This window comes from Aspergillus undulatus (genome assembly GCF_047715775.1).
Source record: "Aspergillus undulatus strain CBS 261.88 unplaced genomic scaffold BDV17scaffold_2, whole genome shotgun sequence".
Taxonomy (NCBI): Eukaryota; Fungi; Ascomycota; class Eurotiomycetes; order Eurotiales; family Aspergillaceae; genus Aspergillus; species Aspergillus undulatus.
Genome location: NW_027396606.1, coordinates 50,510 through 76,606, shown reverse-complemented (window position 1 = coordinate 76,606; position 26,097 = coordinate 50,510). Strand labels below are relative to the sequence as shown.

Here is a 26,097-nt window from a genome sequence, read left to right as displayed (position 1 = left end):
AATGGTGCCGCGAACTGAGAAGAGCTCCCTTAAGCGCAGCAGGGCAAGTCATTGCGTCCCAATTCGTGTTATAGGCAGTTACTGATTCATCGTTCCTACAGGTGACGGCAGAGCACGACCCACAAGATCAGAAGAAGCCTAGACAATCCGAGAGAATCAGTTCACAGCGACAGTCGCAGACTCCGGTCATACAGTCCTACCTTCCTACCCCCCTAACACATCATGATTCGACGGCTACGGACCTGCGAAAGGAGGTAACAGCTACTCCCCCAAGTCAAGCTCGACTGCGATCTCCATCAAATTCAGATATCTACCAGCCACTTTCGTCACCCCCGGGCGATACGCAGGCACTCTCGCAATTCGTTTACCCTCCTCGGGCGTTTGCCGATGATGTTGAAGACGAAGCTGCGGAAGGTGTCTGGGGATACTTGATCCCACTTGACGATAAGGTTCGGGATGCTCTTGTGCTCCGCAAGCGTGATGGCTGTAAAGACGGCACATCAGGCAAGCCTGACACCAAGAAACGACCCCAGGAGCAAGCAAAAAATACCAGCAGTAAACAAGCTAATCAGCGTCCTGGCGGTTATTTGATTGGAAGACACCCAGAATGTGGTAAGTACTACTTGGGGTGTTCGTTCAGAAGTATTGGCTCGCTAATATATCCCAGACCTGTCCCTCAACATCCCCACCGTATCTAATCGCCATTTCCTGGTGTTTCCGGAAAACAGAAGGGGTGACACGATAGCAATCCTGGAAGACTTGTCCAGCAACGGCACTTTTATCAACGATGCGATTGTTGGTCGAAACAAACATCGTGAACTAGAGGATGGTGACGAAGTGACTATTCTTGACGAAGTGCGCTTCGTCTTCAGATATCCTAGGACCAAGAACATCAATGGCTTCCGACAACAGTATCGAGTTCTGCAGCAGCTAGGAAAAGGTCATTTTGCAACAGTTTACCTCTGCGTAGAGCGCGCCACCGGAACTCAATACGCCGTGAAGGTGTTCGAGAAACGGACAGGAGATTCGCAGAAGTCACAAAATGATTCGTTAATGCAAGAGATTGGTCTTTTGATGAGCGTCAGTCATCGAAATTTGCTCTGCCTCAAGGACACCTTTGACGAGAACGACGGAGTATATCTCGTGCTGGAACTTGCTCCGGAAGGTGAACTTTTCAACATGATAGTCAGCAAACAGAAATTCACAGAAAACGAGGCTCGTCATATTTTCCTTCAACTGTTCGAAGGCCTAAAATATCTGGTAAAATTTCATTCTTACCCCCCGCCCCCATTTTACCGGTCTGACGTTGACACTAATGAACGGATAGCATGACCGTGGAATCGTTCATCGAGATATCAAGCCAGAGAACATACTCATAGCTGACAACAAGCTCACCGTAAAACTGGGAGATTTTGGTCTTGCTAAGATAATTGGTGAAGACTCTTTTACGACCACACTGTATGTTGCAACACCCAGAGTACCTAGTCACTTTTATGACGAAGCGCTGACGGAGCTTACTTTACACGCAGCTGCGGTACACCAAGCTGTAAGTAATTGAACAACCTCCATCTCATCAGATCTGTGCTCATTCTGTAGATGTTGCTCCAGAAATTCTTCAAGAAACTCGGCGCCGCAAGTACACCAAAGCAGTCGATATCTGGTCGCTCGGTGTTGTCCTCTACATATGCCTGTGCGGCTTCCCGCCATTCTCCGATGAACTCTACACGCCGGAAAACCCCTACACGCTGGCACAGCAAATCAAGTTAGGACGATTTGACTATCCATCTCCGTATTGGGATTCCGTGGGCGACCCAGCACTAGACCTCATCGACAGGATGCTTACAGTTGATGTCGACAAAAGAATCACAGTGGACGCGTGTCTCGAACATCCTTGGCTTACAGGTAAATACCCAAGCGTGGCTGATAGTACAGACGGCCTCACCGGCGCTCTGGGGGAGTTGGATTTCTCAAAGAGGAAAATTGCGCGAGAACGCACACTCCTCAGCACTATCAACGATGTTCATTTTAGCCAGCAGCAGACGGGAGACGGTGCCTCAGTGAAGGTTTACCATAAGAACACTGCTGGCCAACGCATGCACAATCAAAGGGCTAATCAACCACATGAAGACTCCCCTAATGACAATAGCGGCCCGAAGGACTTTGTCAATCTTGGTGAGCGCGGCGATCCAGTTTTGTTTGAGGAGGATCCGACAAGCCGCTATTAGGTTCAATGACTCAATGTTGACTACTGTCCTGGTCTTTTTGGTAAACCTTGTTGGGAAAGGCGTATCGGCCGCTCGACTATGAGAGCTGCTAGATTCGGTTCAGCATTTCATCAGGTGTTTATCATGTTATGTGGAGTCCATAAAAGGGAACAACAGCATATTGCTGCCTATATTAATTTTAATGGAAACAGTATTTGATGTAGTGTACCTGCTCAGCGACCCGTGTTGTAGTAGTAAAAGAAGACGTGTGAGTCGCGGGCTGCGGCGGCCCCTGTTGTGGCGTGACATTAAGGTTCTCATGCAGTCAGTTCCAGGGGCAAGCGTGGCGCGGATCCATCTGGGGCCGACTTTTTTCCCCTCGGAGGTCTCAGGCAACGAGGGCCTTTGTCAATAATAATCACCTTCATTGCTCGCTGTTTTCAAGCAGTACTACGTTCCCTCAGCCATCATGGGTCTCGTTGCCCTTGTTCTCGACAAAGTTTGTGAACGTTGCTCAACCCTCTCTGTCTGGGCACTTTCTGGGTTGGGACTACTCTCCTTTCTTCTTGTTGCTGTCGTGCTGAATGTTTTGCGACAAACGCTCTTCAAAAACCCCAACGAGCCTCCCGTCGTTTTCCACTGGTTTCCCTTGATTGGCAGCACTATCAGTTATGGGATTGACCCCTACAAGTTTTTCTTCGACTGTCGCGCAAAGGTAATTCTTGTATACCATTCGCGTTATCGGTTCTGTTCTGACTCGGTGTTGCTTCAATCTAGTACGGGGATATCTTCACCTTTGTGCTTCTGGGGAAAAAGACTACTGTTTACCTCGGTACTAAGGGTAATGACTTCATCCTGAATGGAAAGCTGAAAGACGTGTGTGCTGAGGAGGTCTACTCTCCACTGACGACCCCTGTGTTTGGGCGTCATGTCGTATACGACTGTCCCAATGCGAAGCTTATGGAACAAAAAAAGGTAAAAAAATTGGGTATGCCGGCTTTTCGAGGATTTTGAGTTAAACAAGACCTAGTTCGTGAAATACGGCCTCACATCTGAAGCGCTCCGCTCCTATGTCCAGTTGATCACCGCTGAAGTGGACGATTTCGCTAAGAATTCGCCTCTCCTTCGGGGTGCGAAGGGTGTATTCGACGTCTCCAAAACGGTTGCCGAGATTACGATCTATACCGCATCACGTTCGCTCCAAGGAAAGGAAGTTCGCGACAAGTTTGACTCGACATTTGCGGAGTTGTATCACGACCTCGACATGGGCTTTGCTCCGATCAACTTTATGTTCCCTTATGCCCCTCTTCCTCACAACCGGAGACGTGATGCCGCCCAGAGGAAGATGACGGAGACATACACTGAGATCATCAAGGAGCGTCGCAAGACGGGCGACAAGAAAGATTCCGAAGATATGGTTTGGAACCTTATGTCATGTGTCTACAAGAATGGCACTCCATTGCCTGACCAGGAGATTGCTCATATGATGATTGCGCTCTTGATGGCTGGCCAACACTCCTCCTCGTCGACGCTTTCGTGGATTCTTCTGCATCTTGCGCGGCACCCAGAGCTTGTGGAGGAACTCTACCAGGAGCAGCTCGACGTCTTGGGCTCTGATCTACGCTTGACTTTTGATGATTTGCAGAAGCTGGAGCTTCATTCCAAGATCATCAAAGAAACCCTGCGCATCCATGCCCCTATCCACTCGATCATGAGAGCAGTCAAGAGCCCACTACCCGTACCTGGAACATCCTACGTCATTCCAACCTCTCACAACGTTCTGTCCTCGCCTGGTGTTAGCGCTAGGTCTGAGGAGTTTTTCCCCGAACCCTTAAAGTGGGATCCTCACCGCTGGGATGGAAACCCCATCGCCAACAGTAACGAGGATGAAGAGAAGATTGACTATGGCTACGGCCTTGTCAGCAAGGGAACCAACAGCCCTTACCTTCCATTTGGCGCTGGACGACACAGATGCATTGGTGAGCAGTTTGCTTATGTCCAACTCATTACGATCACCGCGGCTCTTGTGAGATTGTACAAGTTTGATACTGTTAACGAGAGCGACAAGGAATCTATCCCAGAGACAGATTACTCGGTAAGGCACTGAAATTCTAGGAAGCTCTGAATGTCGCTAATTCAGTTGCAGTCCCTGTTCTCAAGGCCAGCTGGCAAATCATTCGTGCAGTACGAGAGGCGCCAACGCGACACCAAGGAATAATATCCCCAGATCGTATGGCTGCATGTTCTCTTCGTATCTTCACATAATCAAGACCAGGAGAGTCTACGAAGCGACTCACTTGAATGAGACAAGGATCTTATGTTACAGCAGTTCTTGTATATTAGGCTGGCCTTGCTTCGTCTGTTTGTTTGTAGCTTCAGTTTTAATATACATATGGATAATACTAGATACTGGTTATAATAGAGAATCATGAAATTTCCCATGTTTCACAATCTACCAGCAGTAAAACGTCGCCAGGCAGTGTAACATTGTGACAAGCCAGAGAATCCTCACAACTGAATTCAACCGGGAAAAGTCGTTTTTCAAGAAGCTGTATTTTCTAGATAGTGTGGCGGAATTGGATATTGGGGCTAGAATAATACACATTTGAAAGGCTATAATACAATAGAACTCCATCGTACAATCACGCAAGGAGACATATCTTGTCTATGCTGAACCCTTCCTCCTTTCCTCGGCCCTCATCTTTGCTCTAACTTCGGCCCGTCTTCTCTCACCACCGTCAACCTTGTGTCCCAACTTGTCTTCCCACATTCCCTCCTGGACTTTAATTAGAGCTGCACTACCGTCCGCTCCCTTAAGGGGCTGTAAGTAAGGGCCCTTTATCAGTAATCCACGGTGGATTTTCATGTGTGCAAACTTCTTGAGCGGCTTTGAAGGGTCGTGCTTGTACTCAGTGGCAGTCGGTGGCAGGTTGACGATGACCCGCTTCATTCCCGGAGTCAAGGTAGCCGAGTAATTCAGCAAGCTTGAGGCAGAATCACTAGCAGCTCTTGAGGCCTTTTCTGCTGCTGTAAGAGGGATTTCCGTGACTCGTAATTGCGCAGTGCCATCCACCACGTGTTCAAGGTCGCCGCCAGGTCCGTATATACCTTTGCGGAACTTCTCGCGTTTCCGAAGGAGGTAGCGTCGTTGGCGTGCTGGCTCAATTCCGGCGTCACGTAGCTCAGAGGACGTGAAAGTAAAAAGTTTCTCCCAGGAGGGGAATTTGCTGGAGTGTTTTGACATCTCGCGACCGATCAATGTGAGAAAGGTCTGGACATCAGGAACGAATGGTGTTGGTGCGGGTACGGAGGATAGAGGCGCGGATTTCCTGTGTATCGTTCGTAGGCATTCTCGCGTCAATTGGAAAGATTTGACCGTCCGGGTGATTGAGAATGGGTTGCGCATGGCCATGGTGACTTTGCGTACCCGGCCTCCTGAGGACCGAAGGACGGGTTTTGGTTGGGAGCGTAGGCCAGTCTAAAAGCTCGAATAAATAATCAGGAAGCCGCCAACAGGCAACCGTCAATAGCTGAGCGTCAACTTAAGCGCTGGATCGGATTCGGAGGGGACAGCTTGTCCGTCCTGTTGAATTGGACATCCTTATGCGGAGCGAAATTTCGGCGGAGCTTGAGATCTCCCGGGATTAACAAAATTCCGACGGCATTCCGCATCTCATAACAAGCATCCAACTTGGAGCCCCGTCATTGAACGATCTTCAGATAACCTGGAGATGCAGTCTGTGTCGTATTGATGAGATCTCAGTTCCAACAGAGTGCTATCACTCGAACACATCTCACCTTGACACTGTTCTCCTACGCAAACCTACTTACCACTTCAGAATAGAAGACACTTGCGAAACCGTCAGAGCCAAACTGGCTCATTCTGAGCTAAGAACACAATGGCAGTATCTCCATTGGTTCCTCCGTCACCCTCAGCCATAGTTCACCAGAAAACTGCTGCCTCCGGACCATCGATCACATCCCAGACAAAGGCTCCTTCGCTCCAGCCACAACATGCTGCTGACCGTGAGATCACGGAACAAATGAACGATGAGGTCAGGCACAAGTACATCAAAGGTATGAGTGACGGTAGCTACTCGGGGCTTTCATGATCGTATATTCTGTTTCACGGGCTGACTATTTCCAGCTAAGAAGCTAGGTGAAGGTACATATGCCGTAGTCTATCTCGGCCACATTCGAACTGACCCCTCCTCGTTGGTCGCCATAAAGAAGATCAAGGTCAACACTGAATATAGAGACGGGCTATCCATGGACGCAATACGCGAAGTGAAGTATCTTCAAGAACTTTCCCACCCTAACGTCATCGCGCTACATGACGTATTCTCGTCTAAGGACCAGAATCTAAACCTGGTTCTAGAGTTCCTACCGCGTGGTGATTTGGAGATGCTCATCAAGGATAGCGATATACATTATGGCGCTGCTGATGTGAAAGCATGGATGGGAATGCTCACCAGGGGAGTCTGGTTTTGTCACGAGAACTTTGTCTTGCATCGAGATATCAAACCAAACAACCTGCTCATCGCCTCCGACGGGGAGGTCAAGTTAGCAGATTTTGGTCTGGCTAGATCATTTGCGGACCCTTATCTGAACATGACACACCAAGTTATCACACGATGGTACCGACCACCTGAACTTCTCTACGGTGCGCGTCAATATTCGGGCGCAGTCGATATCTGGTCCGTTGGTATGGTCTTCGCAGAGCTTCTCCTTCGAGTCCCATTTGTTGCTGGTAACTCGGACCTCGACCAAATCACCAAAATTTGTGAAGCCTTCGGCACGCCAACAGAGGAAAATTGGCCCGGTGTATCAAAGCTACCAAATTACATTCCGACAGATAGCAATCATCTTGTCCCCGTACAAGGCCGAGACTTCTTTCTTAGGCAATTTCCGACGGCTGGTTCTGTGGGCGCGGACCTTCTGATGTCTATGTGCACGTTAGATCCGAGGAAGAGGAGCACCGCCTATCAAGCTCTCCAGCACAGTTGGTGGACGACGGAGCCCAGGCCGACAAAGAAAGAAGACCTTCCGCGAAAGTCAGACGGCACGAAGAAAATGGGAGACGACTTGACTAGGCGTGGGGGTGAGCTTGACGACCAGTTCAAAAATGCTGCTCGGCAGTTGGATTTCAGCGCAATGAAACGATAGACCGAGCTATATACCTTTTCCCGAAGAGTTTAAGAACCGCATCTGCCCCGCGAGCGGTCGCCCTTCGCATTTGAGGGTATAACAGCAGCGCAGAAAGGGATCCAACAGTGTGCCGCGACGAAACGCGCCGTTGCCGGTCTGGTGCGGAGTACCAGGATTGTACTCCGACGCTGCATAGGACACTGGGAAACAGACTCGATGCTCCTGACATGAAAGAAAAGTGGAGGCATGAACTTGACTGCCACTCCCGGTCGAACTCTTCGAGCTTTGGAAGCCAGGATAATGAGTCGTTCGACTTGAGGCGGTTTCGACAAGATATCTGGTTGTGGTTTAGTCGTGCAGTATTATTACAATCACACTGTCACAGTCAAAGCTTCTCCGGTACTACCTTAGCGCACCAGTTGGAGCCTCGGAAGTCGGGAGTCGGGGTGTCGGGGGGCATTCACAGACCTTGGCGGTGATTGGCCCCCTTTTCTCCCTTGTGCCTTTTTTTTTTCTTTGCGCCAGGGGTAAATTCGGGGCTTATCGAGCAAGATTGGTCCCCTATTGGCCTAGGAGCGAAAGGCTTCGGTGGGAGAATAATGAGATCAGCAAACCCATGACCGTTCAAGTTAAGGAATGATCACATATCAACGAGTAATATGTGTTCCCAAGACGCCAGGATGAGAGGACCGCATTTGAAATCGTACCGCCCAAGCGTTGCACTTCAGCTTAGCTATGTGCCGTTTGAGATGTAGATAGTACATAGATGTAGCTAAATATGTGCGTCGTTGTAACTCAGAAACGCCTGTTGCATGGAGCAATCTAAGATCCGCACCACTTGATCTGAACGAAATGAGGATCCATGGGTCTGTACTCGACACGACCCAACCTCCGACTCGTGTTTTGCGGGCAGAAAATGAACACCAATCAAAATAGGTAACCGGAAGAGCGGTATCGGCATCTTGGGATGCCATAACCTTCGAGGGATGAGCTTCTCCTTTCGAGGAGGAAGGGGAAGGTAGAGGGGAAGCTTGTAGATGAGTCGTAGACAGTAATATTATTATTCAATCACGATTCACCGCGCGCGGGACGTGCTCCTTGCCTAGACCAGCACTAGCAGCAGTATACAAACTTCAGGGGATCCAAAGCATAATATGGTAATCACTGGGGCCAACCTCTCAGGCTCCGCGACAGTGTGGGGTGGGGTGATAACCACTGCTCCTGCTGTTCACCACCTACCACTGTACATATCACGGCAATGATAATGTCAAGTCCATCCAATTCTTTCCACTCTCGCTTCTCTCTTGCAACCCCGTCTCACGCATAGAAACGCGAATACCCCTGGAGGTCCTCCCCGTTGCGCTTGACCAGGGGCGTTCTCTCATCCGAAATCACTCGCAAATCACGAACACAGAAAACATCGCCTCCTTCGATCATTTGCAGGGAGACACGGCTCTCATCCTCGAGGACAACTCATTATCTCCTGGCACTGGACCGTTCCCCTCGTACATTAATCCAGCAAACACCCCTCCCTGGGCATCATCCGGCTCACTTCGTTCTTTACCTGTCCCGGCACCTAGTCGCGATCGCCGCATGAATGATTCCAGAGAATAAGGCGCATTTTCGGACCACGTAACTGGTCTGAGAGATATTATACCTTCGTACCTTCGGCAGGCGAACGAATACCTGAGATTGATCTCTCTTCAACTACGCTTCTAGGTTGGTTCACATTTCCATCCCAGCTCGGTTGCGCGAGGACAATGCGTGGCCCCTCCTTCTTTTTCCTTGAATTCAATGCGAAAATGAAACTGTGTCTCTGGGCATTTGGTACCTAACAAGGAGCAGCAAACATCGCATTGCATTCACCCCCAGTGTCACAGCTCCCGAATTTCTCATGACTACAATCAGCACCAGCTCTTCATTTGTCCTAGTTTAGTAACTAACGTTGCGCTCATTACAGTGTGTCGTGATTCTACCTTTCCTCCATGTCTTCATCACCCATGTTGACAAAATTTGTCTGACTCCGCGCGCATACCAACTACCGCTCCAAGCATCTACTTCGGCGGGTCTGACATTGAGATTATTCTTCGTTTTACCCTCCAGCCATGTCCACACTACCGCAGCCATCGAGGCCATCCGCTGGCCCACCAATGGGGGCATTGCCCCAGCTACCAGCGCCGAAATCTAGAAAAAGTCTTCCTGCCCCCTCTGAGTCCTCAAGGGCAGCTTCTCCTTCCAAATTACGCACACCATCCAGCCCTAGGGCAACACCCAAATCTCCGCTCGCCACTTCGACGACGAATATCAGTGCTCCTAGGTCAACCTCGGCGGCTAGAGTTCCCAGCAGCCCTGACAAGTCTTTGCGAAGAACAATTAGCATCGCGGCATTCCCTCAGCCGCCAAAGCAAGGGAGTCGCCCATCTACTGCATCCTCAATAACAGCCCCACATGGTCTACAATCATCAGGGAGCGTGAAGTCAAAGAGAGGCTCCAGACCTAGCGGCGGAACAGCTAGCCAAAGGAGCTCGAAAACTCATTCGTTGCTTAGTGTGGGAGAAGGCAGGTCTATTTCTAACATCGACATGGATGCCTCACCTTCGCAAAGTAGGAGTTCTTCTGCTGAGGGGTCGTACTCAACAAGCGCTACCACTTTCGAGGACGGTGATGAAGCGACGAATACGTCTAAGACCAATGCTAAGTCGAAGGAAACAAAGGAAACAAAGGGCAATGTCATAGTCAGCGTAAGGGTGCGCCCGAACGTCAGTGGCGAGAGCACCGCCAACGCCGAATGGATGGTGGATGCCCGTCGGGCCTTGCTTGTTTATAATGGGAAGGAGGGCGGCGATTACTACTACGGTAAGGCAAAATATTCTCCGCCTGGATTTTCAGGATTGTTGGCTAACGTGCATGTTTCTCTGTTGGCAGATAACGTCTTTTCCGCAGTCGAAAATAATGCTCGGGTTTATGACTCCGCTGCCAAACGTCTGGTGAGGAGGGTAATGGAGGGATATCATGGCACTGTCTTCGCTTATGGTATGACTGGAACTGGAAAAACCTTCTCTATGCAGGGAACTGCAACATCTCCCGGCGTGATACCATTGGCTATCACAGACATATTCTCGTTCATCAGAGAGACTCCGCATCGAGAATTTTTACTTCGCGTCAGTTATCTCGAAATATACAATGAGAAGATCCACGACCTTCTTTCGGCCTCTATGGGACCTGCTACTGCCCAGCAAGAGGAGATCAAGCTACGCGAGGATAGCAAACGAGGCGTGTACGCTACGCCCTTGAAGGAGGAGATTGTGCAAAGTCCGACCCAACTTCTCCGTGTTATCGCTAGAGGGGATCATGCGAGGAGGACAGGCAGTACTCAATTCAATGCCCGCAGCTCGCGAAGTCATGCAGTGGTCCAAATTGTCGTCGAAAGTAGGGAGCGAGTGCCCGCAGGGGCAGCCCAAGACAGAAGATCCGGTCTGGCACCTGGTGGAGTTCGAGTATCAACACTCAGCTTGATCGATCTTGCAGGATCCGAGCGAGCAGCGGACGATAAGGAACGACGAACTGAAGGTGCACATATCAATAAAAGTCTTCTCACTCTGGGAACTATCATCTCCAGACTCTCCGAGACCAAAGACAAGTCTGGGGCTTCGGCAGATAAGGAGGGCAAGCACCTGCCGTTTCGTGACAGTAAGCTGACGAGATTGTTACAGCCAGCTTTGTCTGGCAATTCACTCGTCAGTATCCTTTGCACCGTCCAATTGGGCAGTTTAGCAAACGTGAACTCGGGCGAGACCTTGAACACCTTAAAATTTGCAGCTCGGGCTAAAAATAATATCGTTAGCCACGCCAAACGAGCAGAGGAGGCGTTTGGCGGTGGTGGTGGCGATGCAGGCAGCCGCGTGCTGCTTGAGCGCTACCGTATGGAGATTCAGGCTCTGCGTGGCCAGCTTGAGAGTCAAACGAAAGTCCAAGCCGAGAAGGAGCTAAAGTTGGAGGAGCAAAAACTGGAGCAGGAAGCACATGAACGGCACGAAGAGCAAATGCTGGAGATGCAGCTGGCTCGAACCGCACTGAAGGAACGTATAGAGCATTTGAATCGACTTATTCTCAGTTCGAAGTCTACAGGTGTCAATACGCAGGGCGCCATGTCTGCTCTCGGCCGGCTGTCCAGGATGTCTTCTATAGATCCGGGAACTCGCTCCCTACGCTCTTCCGTGAGCCAATCCACATTGGGAGCTTACGGGCATTCATCTATGCGACCGGTCTCTTTCCTTTCCATCCACAGCCAGGATTTCCCCATGCAGTTACCTCTTGGTAATGATGATGAGGAAGATACCATGGGTGAATTCGCGGACGGGAAGGCAAGCGCTCAAAGACAAATCACAGCCCTTCAAGCCGACCTCACCGATAAAAACCGATATATTGCTACCTTAGAGAGGCGCCTGCTCCAGGCTCGGCGATCCAGCCATTCCCGCATGTCCATGGGCATCAAGTCGGGCAGTTCTTCGGATAACTCCGATCTTCTGGCTCAATTGCGAGAAAAGGACATGGAAATCAATGAACTTCGCCTACAGCTGGATGACAAGGATCGAATGCTTACAGCTCTTCGCTCCGCTGCTCGGCATCGAGACCTGGCTCAGCTCACGTTAGAGACTCAGTCAAACAGCAGCAAGGATAATAGGTCTAGTTCTCCGAATAGAGAATCACCGGCACCTGACTCAGCTGCGAACCGCCAAACGTCTCCGGCTGAGGCGGAATCAGGTACGAAGAGGAAGAGTATGGACGAAGTATCTAGAATCCTCGATGAAATGATTCAGGATCGAGTGGAAAGCGGCCATCTGATAAAAGGTTCGCGAGGGAGCGTCCGAGTCGCCCCTAGGAGTCACAGGACATCCGAGTCAAACCAACCGCTTCCAGGACTAAACCCAGCGCCGCCAGACACAGCACCTTCGGGAAACCGCCAGGAAGCCTAGTCTGCATCTGCATTTTGCGCCTCTTACAACAACTTACATAATACTAAAACCAGATTCTGACCCGGTGTCCGTTATGGTTTGATTTTTGTCCGTCTTTTTCCTGACCGCTGTTAATTCTCTTCGTTTGCCTCATTTTTCAGATACCCAGGTTGTCTTTTGGTACGCTTATTGCCTCAGTGGCTATTGTCTTGTTCTTTGTACTAGGTTGCACTGGCCAGTGGCTCATCTTGAGCTTGTTCTGACGAGGATAAAGATAAGTGCACATTTGAAGATAATGACCACATACATTTCTTTACCGTCATACCGCTTATTGATCGTTTCGCTTATCTATCTCGATTCTCTGTCTATGGCTGAGTATCTGGTAGGGTCATAGATTTTCCTGCTTGATGTCCGACGATGATTCCTTGGTTTTTGGCGCTACACGGACAGGGAGGTAGTCCACCTATAGTACAGATTCACAATGTTGCTCTCCAATATTAGATACATGGTGCCTGTTTGAGGTTCCCGATGGACGATGGATATTGATGCATTCGCACGAGCTATAAAACAAGTGAGATTCAATCGCACTCCGAGTCAATTGTCTACTAGGCCACTATTTCAATATCAGAGACCCTGTCCCTGGCATAAGAATCTCTCCATTCTTCCCACAGCCGTTCGAGCTCTCTCACATACTCAGAATGAAGTTGATCTATGTAGTCGTCATCGATTTTGTTCCTGTCTTGCTGTTGAACGACTTGAATAGGGCGGCCGACAACAATATCCAACGGTCGTCGGTATGGCATCAGACCGACATCATAGTTGAAAACACCTCGAGCGTGAAACAATGGAACAGTAAATCCCAGAGTCTGTTTCACTAACATTTGAAACTTGTGGATGATGGGGTGACTGTCCGAGCGAACTTGTTCATACAGATCATTCTCACCAAATGCTATCACAGGAACAAGATCAGCACCAGTGCGAATTGCTAATTTGATGAATCCCTTGCGCCGCTTAAGGACAAGACGCAGTGAGCCTGGGGATGCATTGAGGGATTCCCGCGCACCACCTATGACAATTGTTATAGCACGTCCCATTCCTTCGCCGTCTGCTCCACCTTTGCTGAGAATATTCTCGCATGATTCGCGCGAGACGCTTGCGAGCCCCATGGAAAGAGCATATTCTCGATAGAATGGGATTCGAAAATTGGAATCCAGTGTGAGTAGAGTGTTGGTTATGCCGGGGAAAAGTCGAGAGAACTTGAGTGCCTCGGTACAGAATGCTGCAAATGCACCAAGAGATATAATTCCATGCGGATGATACCCGAATATATATTTCCTGGTCGGTAGGAGACGCTCTGAGCGATGTAGACGGGCCGGAAAATACGAGGCATAGAGCGACCAGACGGGAAGAGACCGCAGGAAATCACTTCGATACTTCAAGGAGCCCGACGTCGCTGCGTCCGAGAACAGTGATATATAAATTAAGTACGGCAGCAGAAGAGGCCATGTCAAGGGTATGGCACAGGTGAAAAAGAAGACTCCTAGGCATATAGCAATCGTCAGGGTATGGCAAAGGACCACGAGTGTTTGCAATCGGCGTTCGAGACGAATGTTAAGCGGCGCCCAGTGGATCCTGGATCATTGCTGTCAGCGATTCCCAGATAGAATGAGGCCCTTGATGAAGCCATGCCTGAACATACCCATATTTTTCATAGCCCTTTGAGGCTCGTCGAGGAGCTTCCGACTTGGTGCCTTGAGTCGACTCATGCGTATAGTCTGGATTTCTCCACAACCCATTCTTAACATTGCCGCTGTTCTTTCTAAGTACCCCGCTTTGTGGTTCCTGCATTTCTCTGGTTATCTTGCCATTGCGTGGCCGGTGGGAGCCATCTGGGGAATCAGCCTTCGCGGCAGAAGACTTTGCTGCATTCTCTTTATGCAGAGATGCATCCGCCATGGCAGGAAGTGAGGGACGGGTCTGATAAACTTCCGAGTGTGGTGCGGCAGTCCGAAAAGTTCCGTTAAGTGAGAAGCTGGATGAAGCGCCATCTACCCCGTCAGGTGTGAGACTTTGAGAGGCCGGAGCTACAATGTCGTCATACGTCCCACCATGCCGAGCATGCGGGCCGGTACAACTACGCCGCCCCCGATTAAGGGAATAGATTAAGATCGAAATCTCTGGTGGCCTTTTTACTTGTCAAGTCCGAACTTGCCTACCTTGACCACAAAGAATAGAACCTCATTCAGCCCTTGAACTTATGCAGCCTCTTGTTCTTGTGGATTGGCTCTTCAAGGTACTGGTACCTCCTTTGGCTAGAAACAGAAAGAAGCTCCAAATCGCACGGCAGCAGAGACTCGGCACAAGAATTTTGGGCAATAGGAGTTTCTACTAGCTGCCCTAACAATCATCGGATTTCTAACCAATCCGGGATAGCTAACCCTGCTAAGTTCCCAGTACCATGTACTACCCATTGCTACTCCCTGGAAATTCCAAGGTTATTATTCCTTTTGCGACGTTATACTCTGGAAATACGGAATGGAAATCATCTATTCGCAAATTGACCAGACAAAGGGGTATTATGGTAAGATTGACGAAGATTTAGGATTTTATCATGAATATCTAGCACTGTCAGCTTCAAGTTGAGCATCTAGGAGAACGGACCGACAAACATACCTCGTTCAGAGACTTTTCGTCCATTACAGCCTTTCTTTTCTGGGCAATGTGCCGGCCTCTTATCATTTGCCGTCCCAGAGGACGGTGCGTCCTTACCGCAGGTCCTAAATTTGATGTTGGCCTGTCTTGCTCTGCACCATCTGTCTCACACTCAAGCGGATTCTCTCGGGACGACGAGCCGTCCAACTCTTCTTGCTGCTCTGCACGTTTCCTTTTCTTCTCTTTCTTCTCTTTCTTCTCTTTCTTGTCTTTCTTGTCTTTCTTGTCTTTCTTGTCTTTCTTGTCTTTCTTGTCTTTCTTGTCTTTCTTGTCTTTCTTGTCTTTCTTTTCTGTCTTTCCTGTCTTCTCTTTCTTGGCGGCATTCTCCTTTTTCTCCTTTCTGATTTTATCATCACGCTTCCTATCTCGGCCCTCGCGAGTTTTAGAGGATTCGGACTGGTCGCTGTCTGTGCTGCTCGTATCCTTTGCAACCTTTGCCTCCGATACTGATGGATGTTTTGATTGTTTACTCGCCGGAAGGCTCTGAGCTTCTCTAGAGTCGTCCTTTTCCTGTGCCAACAAGCCACCGCTTATGAACCTAACAGCTTGCCACTTCGTAGCGGCATAGCGAGCAAGTTTCACATCGTCTCGCTTTCTTTGGTCGGCCTGTAATTCGGCATCAGATCGACCATTCAAGCGACCCAGCAAACCTTTGAATGCATCAAGACCAGTAGGCTCATCTAAGGGATCACGTTTGGACCGCGCTCCAAGACCAAGTGTATCATCTTTCACAGTGACTCGAATGTGCGATGCACTTGCAGCAGTGAACATATCAGCATGTGCGGCATTGCGGGCCCCTAGAAAACTCCCTGGGGTCCATCCTTGGGAGCTGAGAATCTTATGCCCGAAACCGCTTGTTGACCGAGTCCAGTTGGTGTTGTTGGGATCATGCGAGATCTTGGTTCTCCTAGGTCGCACTGTCGTCAGCATTTGATGGCGACTTGCATCTAGAGTACGACATACTTGCGGGGCGCTGCTAAACCCATTTGCTGAATAGGGTGGTCTGGATGGGGATAGACAATGGGCTAAAAATGAGTTGGTGAGAAAAGCAGAATGCAGTGCTAAAAAGGCACCAATACAGATGACGGTAACAGAAAGCAGAAAGCGCCCCGAGCAATGCAAAAAAAATTCTTGTCTTGGGTCTAGACAAAAGCTCGTTCTGAGAAAAAGTGATTCGGTGCTGAAACCGCCTACTGTAAGTGGCACTTTCAGGAACCCCGAATCATGTGACCGCAGTGGAGCCGTGACCGTCCGTCCACGAGCCAGGCCAGCTGGGCTGCTGGAGGCATGGCAGACCCAGGGCCCGGAATTATCACCACAACCACTATTCAACCCTTGCTGTGGCGTCATATAAACAAGGATTTCGACCCTCCGAAATTTGTTCCGTGGAATATTGCAATATCGCAGCGTGGGTACTCTCGCCGAGGAGTTATTCGTGTTCCATCATTGCACACGTGCATGACCATCAACTTCATGGTTCCCGTTGGTTGCATTCTGGAACTTGAGACATATCAATATCAGCACACTTCACATCATCTAAAACTACAGTCTGGACCATCAGTGAATGCCAATGTCTGGTCTCTTTCGTTGACCGTAATGCTGGCTTATACTCACGGGGCTTTGGGCAGTGACCGGCGCTAGTCACTTCTACACATGTCGGGACCATTCATCGGCCTCTATTTTGTTCCCGTGGTGGCTTCGGATCCGCATAGACGACTTCTGTATCTTTACCTACGACCTTCAACGGGCCCGTACGAGTCAGCCGACCCGGAAACACGGTCTCTAAGTTATCGTTATTCGTCATGATCAGTGCCGCCCTCGGCCACTATTGATAATGCCTAGTATCCGAATCCTGAGTCGGGACCGTCCAGTTCGCACTCTTATTGTTGCGACATCTGAAGATGCATTGATATTCCAGCACAGCTCGGGTGAGCCGGGGTGTAACGGTCTAGCAGTCAATGACACGCAACGCTGTCTAGTGGAATTTGCCGGTCTATCATCCATTGATCTAACTGGCTACCGGACTTTAGGGTCAGGCTATGGGACCCTTGGTCTTGTCACTATAAATCAGGATGTTTTTGTTTGCGTCGTTACGCGTTCCTCGAAGGCTGCTACTGTCCGACCCGGGGAGACTGTCTTAAGAATTGAAGATGTAGATTTTTGTAAGACGCCTGCTACCTTGAGATCTCTTGCACCCTATTTAACAAAGAAAAAGATTGTCTCAACCGTTCAGAATACGAAACCAATCTCTACCATGACACGGAGACTTCATTTGCAGCTGAAGATTCCATTTCATCTGCGGGCCTCGAGGCCAGGCCAGGCGTGACGGAAAACCCTTTCCTAGCCCTCAAAAAGCTACTGAATGATGGCAGTTTTTACTATAGCCTTGACTTCAACCTTACGGATCGGCTACAGGACCGGTAGGCTGGCGTCACCACAACAAGGTAGCAAAGTACACATAATGACTGACATGCTGCTAGCTCAGATAAATCGACAGCTTTTGATATTGATTCCCTTGACAAAGATGTGTTGTGGAACGCTTATATGATTCAGCCACTCCTTGTCTTCAGATCTCACCTATCGCCCCACGAGAAGCAACTTCTCGATTCCTCCCAAATCCTCACATGTGTCATCCGAGGCTTCTGCGGGACTCTGACCATCCCTGCTACTGTGAATGTTTTATCATCAGTGCCAAAAACCCATTTGCCCTCTATGTTAACTCTGATATCTCGCCTGTCTTCTCGTCGTGCAGGCACGAGATTCAATGCTCGCGGCATTGATGATGACGGTAATGTCGCGAACTTTGTTGAGACTGAAACAATACTCTGGATACCTCCTGGTCTTGCTTTCTCGTATGTACAGGTTCGCGGCTCTGTGCCGATTTTTTGGGAGCAAGCCACAGGGTTTCTGCCTGGACAACAGAAGATTGAGGTAGCTCGATCCATTGAGGCTACTCAACATGCCTTTGATAGGCATATCGAATCTCTGGAGCTCGAGTACGGGGCGGTCCATGTGGTTAATCTTCTGAGCGAACTGAAACCAGGCGAAGTTGAACTTTCAACCAGGTTTCGAGAGCATATAAGAAGAAATCTGCTTAGCCAAAGAGAAAATTCCCATCAACTGTCAGATCACGCCCTACTGCGGACAACGGAGTTTGATTTCCATGCTGAAGCTCGAGGTCCATTGGGGTACGGAGCTGGAGATGAGATTAAGCACGAACTTCTCCATTCACTCAATGGCTTCGCATATTTTCTTTCTGAGAAGGGCCGCTTATCTGGGTCAAGAGCCGGCGGCCCCGGAGATACCTCCGTCATTTTGCAGCAAGAAGGAATTTTCCGGACAAATTGCCTAGATTGCCTTGACCGAACGAATATTGTGCAGACTATCATTAGCGCACTGGCCCTCGAATCGTTCCTGCTACAAGAGAATGGCGCGCTGCGCTCTGAGGTCCAAATTCGACACTCAACACTTTGGGCTGACAATGGGGATGCCCTATCCAAAATTTATGCGGGTACTGGTGCACTTAAGAGCTCATATACGCGACATGGGAAGATGTCCCTTGCAGGCGCTCTAGCCGATGCGCGCAAGACTGCCGCCAGACTGTATATCAACAACTTTGCCGACAAGGCTCGCCAGAGAACAATAGACTTATTGTTAGGCCGCCTTCCAGATCAGATGCCTGTGCACCTCCACGATCCGATTAACGATTTGGTCTCCGGCGAGCTTGAGCGAAGGGCAGCAGAATTTACTTCGAAGAAGTCGGCCAACATTTGGGTCGGGACATTCAACGTAAATGGTCGTGTTCAAGGGCCTGGCACTGACTTGAGTCCTTGGCTGTTTCCCGAACCCAATGACCAACACCCACTTCCAACCATCTTTGCCGTTGGGTTCCAAGAAATCGTCGCGTTAAGCCCTCAACAGATAATGTCAACGGATCCGTCGACCCGCAAATCCTGGGAGTCGGCCGTCATAGATTGCCTGAATTCACGCGCGGCTACGCAAGGGACACCGGAATATGTCCTTTTGAGATCGGGGCAGCTTGTCGGGGCAGCTCTAATGATATACGTGCGCGCAGATGCCCTTAAAGACATAAAGAATGTTGAAGGGAGTGTAAAGAAGGTGAGAGAGACTTGCTGTGATGCTGTTCTTTTCATTAATCGGGCTCGCGCAGACAGGGCTTTCTGGAATTGCCGGCAACAAAGGAGGATGCGCTATTCGTTTTGAATATTCAAATACAAGCCTTTGCTTTGTAACAGCTCATCTAGCAGCTGGTTTTGCGAACTACGATGAACGCAACAATGACTATGACACTATTTGCCGAGGACTCCGCTTCCAGAGGAATCGATCTATCGAAGAACACGATGCCATTGTATGGTTAGGGGACTTCAATTACCGGATTGGTCTTCCAAATCAGGCGGTTAGAGACATGGTGCAACAGTCCAATTATCAGAAGCTTTATGCTAATGACCAGGTGAGTTGTTTGCGTTTCCCCTATCGTATGTGTTAAGATTAACAATCTTCCCTAGCTGAATTTGCAAATGCTTGCGGGCAGGGCTTTCCAATTCTATAGTGAAGGCCTTATCACGTTTCCGCCGACGTATAAATACGACGTTGGCGGGGACAGTTATGACACTTCGTGAGTATGCCCGTCTATATCTTTGATCACAGCGAGCTCATCTAGATTCTGCTTCTTTTTTCAGAGAGAAAGCACGCATCCCCGCATGGTGTGACAGAATATTGTGGAAAGGCTCCGACCTTCGACAGCTCTATTATTACGATGTTTCGGACATTCGACTTTCTGACCACCATCCTGTTTGGGCAAGCTTCACCTGTACGATCAGCATCGTGAATGAGACTCGAAAGGAAAGTTTGAGGCAATCGCTCCATGCTCAACGACGTGGTAACGCCCAAGTTCTCGAAACTCAACCGCAGCCGGTGGGTACAGACAATGGGGGTCTTATACCCCTTGAACCTATATCCACCGGGCTTCCTCCTCCAAGTTCGGACCACCATAAATGGTGGCTAGACAATGGTAAGTCCTTGATACAGTGCACTGTTTCTTAGATCCGTTGTACTGTGATCGAACCGCAACCAAGTTCCCGCTAATATGTCCCGGCAGGTACCCCCGTGAAAGCCTCTATACGCCCTCCCACAAAGGATCAAATACTTAACATTCACCGGACTTCTAATCCCTTTGTCCCCAGGGAAAGCCCTGACTGGTCTCACATCGCGCCGACTGAGACGGAGTCTATAAGCACCCGCGATACTATCCCCAGAAAACCACCAGTGCCACCTCGATGTGTTACGGCTCCGTTATTGGGTCAAGTTCAACAACTCAGCTCACAGGAGATAAAGGATAGTTTACCGAGAAATGCACCGCCAGTGCCTCCAAAGCCCAATTCGCTTGGCTTGAATCAGGATGCAGCAAGCCAGCGCAAAATCCCAAACGCGCGCGGTAGCTCTATGCTTTCTGATACTCTTTCCAAAAATCACACCAGGTCATCATTGCCGACGGGCCTACTCGATGGCAGTGTTGATGAGGAAATCAATTGGAAGCCTCTTCTTCCTCAATGATGTCAATTGGATGAAACTTCGTCCAACATGAGTTCTTTTGAAATCATTACACAGATGGGCCATGTTATGAATGGATGTCGCCAGAACCACACTGTAAATGATGGAAGGATTCTTAGAAAGATATGCGATACATAACCCCTAGTCTAGTGCACTCCAAAGGACTGGCCCGGCCAGGGAATGAGGCGAGGACATGCAATTCCAAATGCGATCAAATAAAAAATAAACGAAAACAAGAGTACAGAAAATATGTATATATACACAAATGCGCTTTGTAGAAAGAAGTCGCTTCAATGATCTATGGGTATATCAGCAGGTCATGACACATCTTGGTTAAATAGCTAAACTCTCAAAATCTCTCTCCAACTCCCAAGTGAAATCTCCTTTTGTTGCCTGAAACAGAGAGCAAGAAAAAGGCGAAAAGAAAAGGGAAGAGAAATAAGAAGACTCCCAGAACATACCAACATCCCCCCCCCCATGGCATGAGAAACCAATCCCGTTGAAACGAGAGGAAAAGTCATGCCCATCTAAAGCAGGCCTGTATAGGAACAGCTCAAAAACGGGTTGTTGCCGCGGATGGTCGTTCGGCAGCATGGTGAGACCAGCCAGGGACGGCGCCTCCAACAATTAGCAAGTCTCATATGCTGACACGACTAGGTGAGATGTTGCACTAGGAACTCTGTTCGCTGGCCAAAGCTTCCTAGAGCATTCTTAACACGGCTCAAACGCTGCAACCAATATATTTTGAGATCCTATCAGACAACCCGGCGCATTACAGCGTGATCGGCTGCTTTAGGCTTTTTTCCCACTTTTAAAGCCTGCTTCTTGAAACGGTTGGGACCCCCGACCATCCACATGGCAAATGGGCTAGGGTCGCCGGGCTTTGGCTTCGGTTTCTTAGCGCCTATTATAGCGTTAGCCCGCTATTCCCACAGTTTAAAAAAGAAGAAGATTTGGCTTTCAATAACTCACCGGGTTTCTTCGGCACTTCAGCAGCTGCCGCATCGGGCGGTGCTGCGTCTCCTGCCGGGGCATCTGCAGGTGGAGCTGGCTCCTCCTTAGGCTTCTCCGGAATTGGCCACATATGCATTGTAATGGTCCAGTCGGGCTCAAGGACAGTCTCCCAGACTTGTGGGAGTATGATGTCTCCATTTGGGCCTATCAAATCATAGTGCCCCTCGGCAACATGAGGTCCTATCACCTCGATATGGAGAAACGCTTGCTTGATAAGTTCCTCCATGCCCTAATCAGGACAGTCAGACACAGGCCCCGATGTGAAGAAAAAAATATATGCTTACCTTCCACGTGCAACATAGATCAAATGGAAAATTGAACTTCCTACCAAGAGCATCTTTGAACTTGATGGGCAGTTTCTTATCGGGAGGCTTATTAGCCGCCACTGCTGCTGCGATCTTCTCTGCTACATCTGCAGTGGCTTTCTCCGTGGCTTCGGCAGCAGCCGCGTCGGCAGCTTTCGCCGCAGCTTCTTCCGCCTCCTGCTTTGCCTTAGCGGCTTCATCTGCAGCCTTCTGCTCAGCTTCCGCCTTAGCACGAGCAGCAGCATCCTCAACAATCTTTTTCTCATGAGCAGCACGTTGCTGTTGGGCAGCCTCTGCAGCGGCTGCTGCTTCAGCCTTGGCCTGACGAGCAGCTTCGCGTGCATCGCGGGCTTCACGTTCCGTTCTTTCATCCAATATTAATTTCTCGAGTCTGGCGATAGCCTCGTCCTTGGCAGGATCTGCAGGAGCAGGCGCAGGTGCAGGCGCAGGTGCAGGCTCTGGGGAGACGGGTGCTCCGGCAGATCCAGCTTGACTCGGGGGAGACGGTGCACGACCGTAAGGATTGAAGTAAGGGGACATCATACCGGGAACCATGGCATAGGGCTCTCGGAAAGGGTAAAACCCTCCTGCGCCGTACGGAACCAACTCATGATGGTTCATCTGGGGGCCACCATATAGTGGAGGGCCGTGGGTGGGTCCAGGAGGCTGGAAGGGGTGCTGTGGTTGATTATGTCCCTCGCTTCGATGAGCGCCCGCGGCAACCGCATGTCCGTGATTTCCGGGATGATGATCATGCATATAAAACTGAGACATGCTTGGGCCATGGGGCTGTTGTAGATGGTGGCTATACCCGTAAAAAGGGTGACCGTATTGATTCGCGGGCCCGACTTGACTGTGGGCGCCAATCCTAACTAACTGGTCTGATGGCGTATGCTGTCCAGTGGGGGGTACGAACGGAGCGTGCGGTGCCGCGCCATGTGGATAAACATATGATGGACCTGGCGACGGACTGTGCACATAACCTGAGCCTTGGGCGAGCGAAGGCCAATACCGCTCCTGGGACCTGTGGCGGTAAGGATCACCATACTCCTCAGCCGAGTCCATGCTTTCTGGTGATTCAGGCGAAGGATGACGACGAGATCGGCGGTGAAAGGACTCTCGTTCTGGCACAATCTGGCGCCTTGTTGAGCGCCGGCGACTTGTAGATGTAGACGGCGGATGGACTGGGTTACGACTTCGAGTACGATAGGATGTTCGGTTTCGCGAGGCTGAGTCAGATGGCTTCAGTTCGTCGGGGTAAGGTAAATTTGTCCATTCATCATATGGATCATGATACCCATGGCTTTCTGATTCAGAGGGCGGCGAGACCTGCACTCCCGAGGAACCCTCTTCGTCGGTGAAAGAATCGTCGTCCGAGTCGTGCGGACTTGGTCCAATTGTGATGTTGAACCTGCTGGGTCGTGAGTATCAAGCGAAGCTGATAAGATCCTTCGTGACGCACGTCATTGATATTACCTAGATGATTAAGGTCGTTGACTGTACACCTTTCGATTGCAGGTCCAATAAGGGAGTATAGAGTTGCGTATCAAGTCCGACCTCAGGCGTTGTCCAAGGTCCTCAAGACGGTAAAGCAGCTCTTTCCGTTGTTGACGACCCAATCCCGCATACAAAGTCCAGAAATATGTGGCCCAGGCGTATAATTATAGTGGCAAATGCTTTCTGCTCGGTGTTTAACGCACAATCGAGCCCCGCGCGGCTGGTCAAGGCCTACACCCACGATGTCAGTATCGAGCTCCCAGTGCTGTTGCAACCACAAGGTAGAAAATAGAATTGTAGTTATATGGAGAAATAAGTCGCGAGAAAAGACGCAGTTTTTTAGGCGGAAGATTATATATGTATGAGGGGGAACAAAGCCGCACAGTGGTGGCGGGCGCTGGGCTGTAAATGGCAAGGAGAGGGGATACCGTCAGGTAGTTGACGGCCTGATGATTCACGATTGGGCCCCGGAAAAAGGGTTTGGGCATGGGCTTACCGGGTGCAAGTACCCCTATCAACTCTGATTATGGCCTCCTTTTGGTAGCCCAAGACGCCCACCTATTCTCGCTTCTCGATTTTCAAGTGTTTTTCTCACTTCCGCACTCTTTTGTTTTGTTGTTGTGCAGAAAGAGAGACATGGCCAAGAATCATGACCAGTCATTGAGTACGCACTACTTGGTCCGTACCGACCTACTCCGTCTACGTACTAGCAAGCCTGCTGCCCGATGCCCAATCAACATCCGCTGCTGTGGAGGCATGCTTGTCTTGGGTTTACCACCACAACAGATTTGACTTGGGCCTCCACCATTGTATGGTGGTTTGAATGACCATATCTCAACAACCACAGGAGATCGCGAGGCGATCGTATACTGACAAAAGCTTACTTGTTTTGCCGCCTGAACTTTCCTTCCCGCCGACTACTGGTACTGATGTTCTGGGAATGGTCGCCGAGCGAACATATGTACTTGCATGCCACTCAATAAACACTTATTCCTGCAAGAGCCACGCATCACTAGAACCATTACCTTTCCTGGCTCTGGTTCCCTGCAGCAAGCGACGATTATGCAAAAACTATCATATTGCTTACCATCAGTACTGTGAGTACCCCATGTTGCTGCAGTCGTTCTCGCAGAGGCTATACAAAGCCCTGCGGATTCGTCACATGTAGCCCTCCTGGAAAGGGCCTGCCCCTGCATCCAAAATCCTCTTCACATTGGCAGCACGCATTCTCGAAGACGTAGTACATTGGCTACTATGACGGGGTGTTGACTGTTGACACACGGCGGACACCTTGAATCAAGCGTAGTCAAGGTCGCAGTCAAATGACACCAGAACACGAGGCACAGCACGGGAGTATCCAAACAGTGGGGACTCGGATTCGCACAGAATCTGCGTTCAGGCTACCTGGATTACAATAAGGTGGTCGTGTCACTTGGACCCAGGGGCGAGCAGTCCTCGATCCCCACGGAGTACATGGCGCGGCTTAAAATAACATGAGGAGATCAAGGGTTATTCAGTGTTCCTCAATATTAGGTTGCAAATTCCACCGGCGACTGCAGAAGCGTTCTAGACAATGTCTTCAAATCGGGAGCTGACCCTACAGAATACCGAGCAGTAATGTTATTGTAAGCCTACGTTGATCCCTGGTAGAGATACTCCGGACCACAGACTACGCACTGCTTCATTCAGTCAAAACATGCGTTATCCCTCCATCCCTTCTTGCCGAGAGTCCGAGACGTTCATCTGCATTGGGCATGCGGCGATCACGGCCGGGATCCAGAATAAGCTTGAACTGGCCGGTAACTAACCTGTTATAGCCTAGTGTCTTTGATAAGGTCTCTCGAGAAAATAGGCTAGTCTACTATTTCCAAGAAGTCACTCTGTTAGCTAGGGAATAAGCCATGTCTAGGTAGGTGCGTATAGTCATGGCATGGGAATCCAACTTGACGTTTGCGAGCTGTTTGGCGCGCGGTAGTAGTTGAAGATTTACCCATTAAGCTCAACACCTTATCTATCCTAAATACGTAGATACGTCAACTAGCCGCGGCAGGAGATTCCGCGATCCACGGTAGCCCAACGGGCGATAAGCGGGACAGCGAGCTCTAGATAATATTCTGTAATTATAATAATGACGGTCTTCCAGCCTTCATGAGGGAAGTAAGACTGCAGTAGTAGTGACTACGACCTGGCGGGATATTTTGACATACCAACAACCGTGAAACAAGAGGAAATGTACCCCAGATTTCTTCCGTGATTGTTTTACCCCTGTAATAAGCAACTCCGCAAAACCGATTTTTCAACGTGGCCTCTCCGACTTCCCATCAAGCAATCACCCATTCACCCCTTGGCTTTGGCGCACCCACGACCCATTCTCTGTTTCAAAACATCACATATCAAAGCTGTTCTACCAGCATAGCAAATCTGCTTGAAACACCTTGCGGTATCTCGAGAGAGGTCCTAGCGATGGTACCTACATTCACTTCCATCTGTGAATATTGACGAATGCTTACGCTCTCATAGGCTCAAACGCCACAGCAACGGAGAGCGAACGAGAAATATGCGAAGCATGAAGCTTCGAAGCGTGGGAAAGCGAAAACAACTACAACCAAGCACACCCCAAAGCCTTCTTTGTCAACAGGATGGGTTGGTGAGTTTCCATTGGTACGGGACAGCTGAAGTGTTACACATCGC

At 49.7% G+C, this 26,097-nt stretch overlaps 8 protein-coding genes across 8 annotated transcripts; 4 read left to right on the top strand and 4 right to left on the bottom strand.

Annotated features, from left to right (window-relative positions):
- Nucleotide 1: 1 nt before the first annotated feature.
- BDV17DRAFT_278809 (cytochrome P450) lies at nucleotides 2-4,422 on the top strand (the record flags this gene model as incomplete). The annotated part of the gene is made up of 9 exons (XM_073759600.1): nucleotides 2-43; nucleotides 102-612; nucleotides 668-1,260; nucleotides 1,328-1,484; nucleotides 1,621-2,172; nucleotides 2,669-2,919; nucleotides 2,982-3,179; nucleotides 3,235-4,254; nucleotides 4,351-4,422. 9 exons carry the CDS (start codon nucleotides 2-4, stop codon nucleotides 4,420-4,422), a joined length of 3,396 nt encoding a protein of 1,131 aa, XP_073620435.1.
- A 212-nt stretch (nucleotides 4,423-4,634) lies between these two features.
- On the bottom strand, nucleotides 4,635-5,861 carry BDV17DRAFT_250071 (mitochondrial 37S ribosomal protein mS41). The gene has a single exon (XM_073756293.1). It carries the CDS (start codon nucleotides 5,614-5,616, stop codon nucleotides 4,870-4,872), a length of 747 nt encoding a protein of 248 aa, XP_073620434.1. The 5' UTR covers nucleotides 5,617-5,861; the 3' UTR covers nucleotides 4,635-4,869.
- Nucleotides 5,844-7,475, top strand: kin28 (TFIIH complex serine/threonine-protein kinase subunit KIN28). Its single transcript, XM_073764856.1, has 2 exons — nucleotides 5,844-6,281; nucleotides 6,352-7,475. Exons 1-2 carry the CDS (start codon nucleotides 6,104-6,106, stop codon nucleotides 7,368-7,370), a joined length of 1,197 nt encoding a protein of 398 aa, XP_073620433.1. The 5' UTR covers nucleotides 5,844-6,103; the 3' UTR covers nucleotides 7,371-7,475.
- A 1,790-nt stretch (nucleotides 7,476-9,265) lies between these two features.
- On the top strand, nucleotides 9,266-12,620 carry BDV17DRAFT_61407 (putative kinesin family protein (KipA)). Its single transcript, XM_073764855.1, has 2 exons — nucleotides 9,266-10,208; nucleotides 10,278-12,620. Exons 1-2 carry the CDS (start codon nucleotides 9,458-9,460, stop codon nucleotides 12,326-12,328), a joined length of 2,802 nt encoding a protein of 933 aa, XP_073620432.1. The 5' UTR covers nucleotides 9,266-9,457; the 3' UTR covers nucleotides 12,329-12,620.
- BDV17DRAFT_61038 (diacylglycerol acyltransferase type 2A) lies at nucleotides 12,621-14,494 on the bottom strand. The gene is made up of 2 exons (XM_073764850.1): nucleotides 14,007-14,494; nucleotides 12,621-13,939 (listed from the first exon to the last, which is right to left on the bottom strand). Exons 1-2 carry the CDS (start codon nucleotides 14,261-14,263, stop codon nucleotides 12,913-12,915), a joined length of 1,284 nt encoding a protein of 427 aa, XP_073620431.1. The 5' UTR covers nucleotides 14,264-14,494; the 3' UTR covers nucleotides 12,621-12,912.
- Nucleotides 14,495-14,941: 447 nt separating this feature from the next.
- On the bottom strand, nucleotides 14,942-16,005 carry pxr1 (telomerase inhibitor/ribosome biogenesis protein PXR1; the record flags this gene model as incomplete). The annotated part of the gene is made up of 3 exons (XM_073759599.1): nucleotides 14,942-15,237; nucleotides 15,376-15,926; nucleotides 15,983-16,005. The coding sequence occupies 3 exons, from the start codon at nucleotides 16,003-16,005 to the stop codon at nucleotides 14,942-14,944; spliced, it is 870 nt and encodes a 289-aa protein (XP_073620430.1).
- Nucleotides 16,006-17,176: 1,171 nt separating this feature from the next.
- Nucleotides 17,177-21,019, top strand: BDV17DRAFT_61303 (SacI domain and endonuclease/exonuclease/phosphatase family protein). Its single transcript, XM_073764854.1, has 7 exons — nucleotides 17,177-17,181; nucleotides 17,235-17,439; nucleotides 17,505-19,138; nucleotides 19,191-19,490; nucleotides 19,546-19,655; nucleotides 19,720-20,051; nucleotides 20,139-21,019. Exons 2-7 carry the CDS (start codon nucleotides 17,382-17,384, stop codon nucleotides 20,591-20,593), a joined length of 2,889 nt encoding a protein of 962 aa, XP_073620429.1. The 5' UTR covers nucleotides 17,177-17,181; nucleotides 17,235-17,381; the 3' UTR covers nucleotides 20,594-21,019.
- A 326-nt stretch (nucleotides 21,020-21,345) lies between these two features.
- On the bottom strand, nucleotides 21,346-23,376 carry BDV17DRAFT_286423 (uncharacterized protein; the record flags this gene model as incomplete). The annotated part of the gene is made up of 4 exons (XM_073760903.1): nucleotides 21,346-21,494; nucleotides 21,563-21,833; nucleotides 21,889-23,320; nucleotides 23,372-23,376. 4 exons carry the CDS (start codon nucleotides 23,374-23,376, stop codon nucleotides 21,346-21,348), a joined length of 1,857 nt encoding a protein of 618 aa, XP_073620428.1.
- Between the last annotated feature and the right edge of the window lie 2,721 nt (nucleotides 23,377-26,097).

Coding starts and splice junctions, on each gene's coding strand:
- BDV17DRAFT_250071 (XM_073756293.1), bottom strand. CDS start 5,616: ATGGCCATGCGCAACCCATTCTCAATCACCCGGACGGTCAAATCTTTC.
- kin28 (XM_073764856.1), top strand. CDS start 6,104: ATGGCAGTATCTCCATTGGTTCCTCCGTCACCCTCAGCCATAGTTCAC. Junction 6,282..6,351: donor CAGGCACAAGTACATCAAAG/GTATGAGTGACG, acceptor GACTATTTCCAG/CTAAGAAGCTAGGTGAAGGT.
- BDV17DRAFT_61407 (XM_073764855.1), top strand. CDS start 9,458: ATGTCCACACTACCGCAGCCATCGAGGCCATCCGCTGGCCCACCAATG. Junction 10,209..10,277: donor GGGCGGCGATTACTACTACG/GTAAGGCAAAAT, acceptor CTCTGTTGGCAG/ATAACGTCTTTTCCGCAGTC.
- BDV17DRAFT_61038 (XM_073764850.1), bottom strand. CDS start 14,263: ATGGCGGATGCATCTCTGCATAAAGAGAATGCAGCAAAGTCTTCTGCC. Junction 13,940..14,006: donor AAGGGCTATGAAAAATATGG/GTATGTTCAGGC, acceptor GCAATGATCCAG/GATCCACTGGGCGCCGCTTA.
- BDV17DRAFT_61303 (XM_073764854.1), top strand. CDS start 17,382: ATGATGGCAGTTTTTACTATAGCCTTGACTTCAACCTTACGGATCGGC. Junction 19,139..19,190: donor TTGAAGGGAGTGTAAAGAAG/GTGAGAGAGACT, acceptor GGGCTCGCGCAG/ACAGGGCTTTCTGGAATTGC. Junction 19,656..19,719: donor GGGGACAGTTATGACACTTC/GTGAGTATGCCC, acceptor TTCTTTTTTCAG/AGAGAAAGCACGCATCCCCG.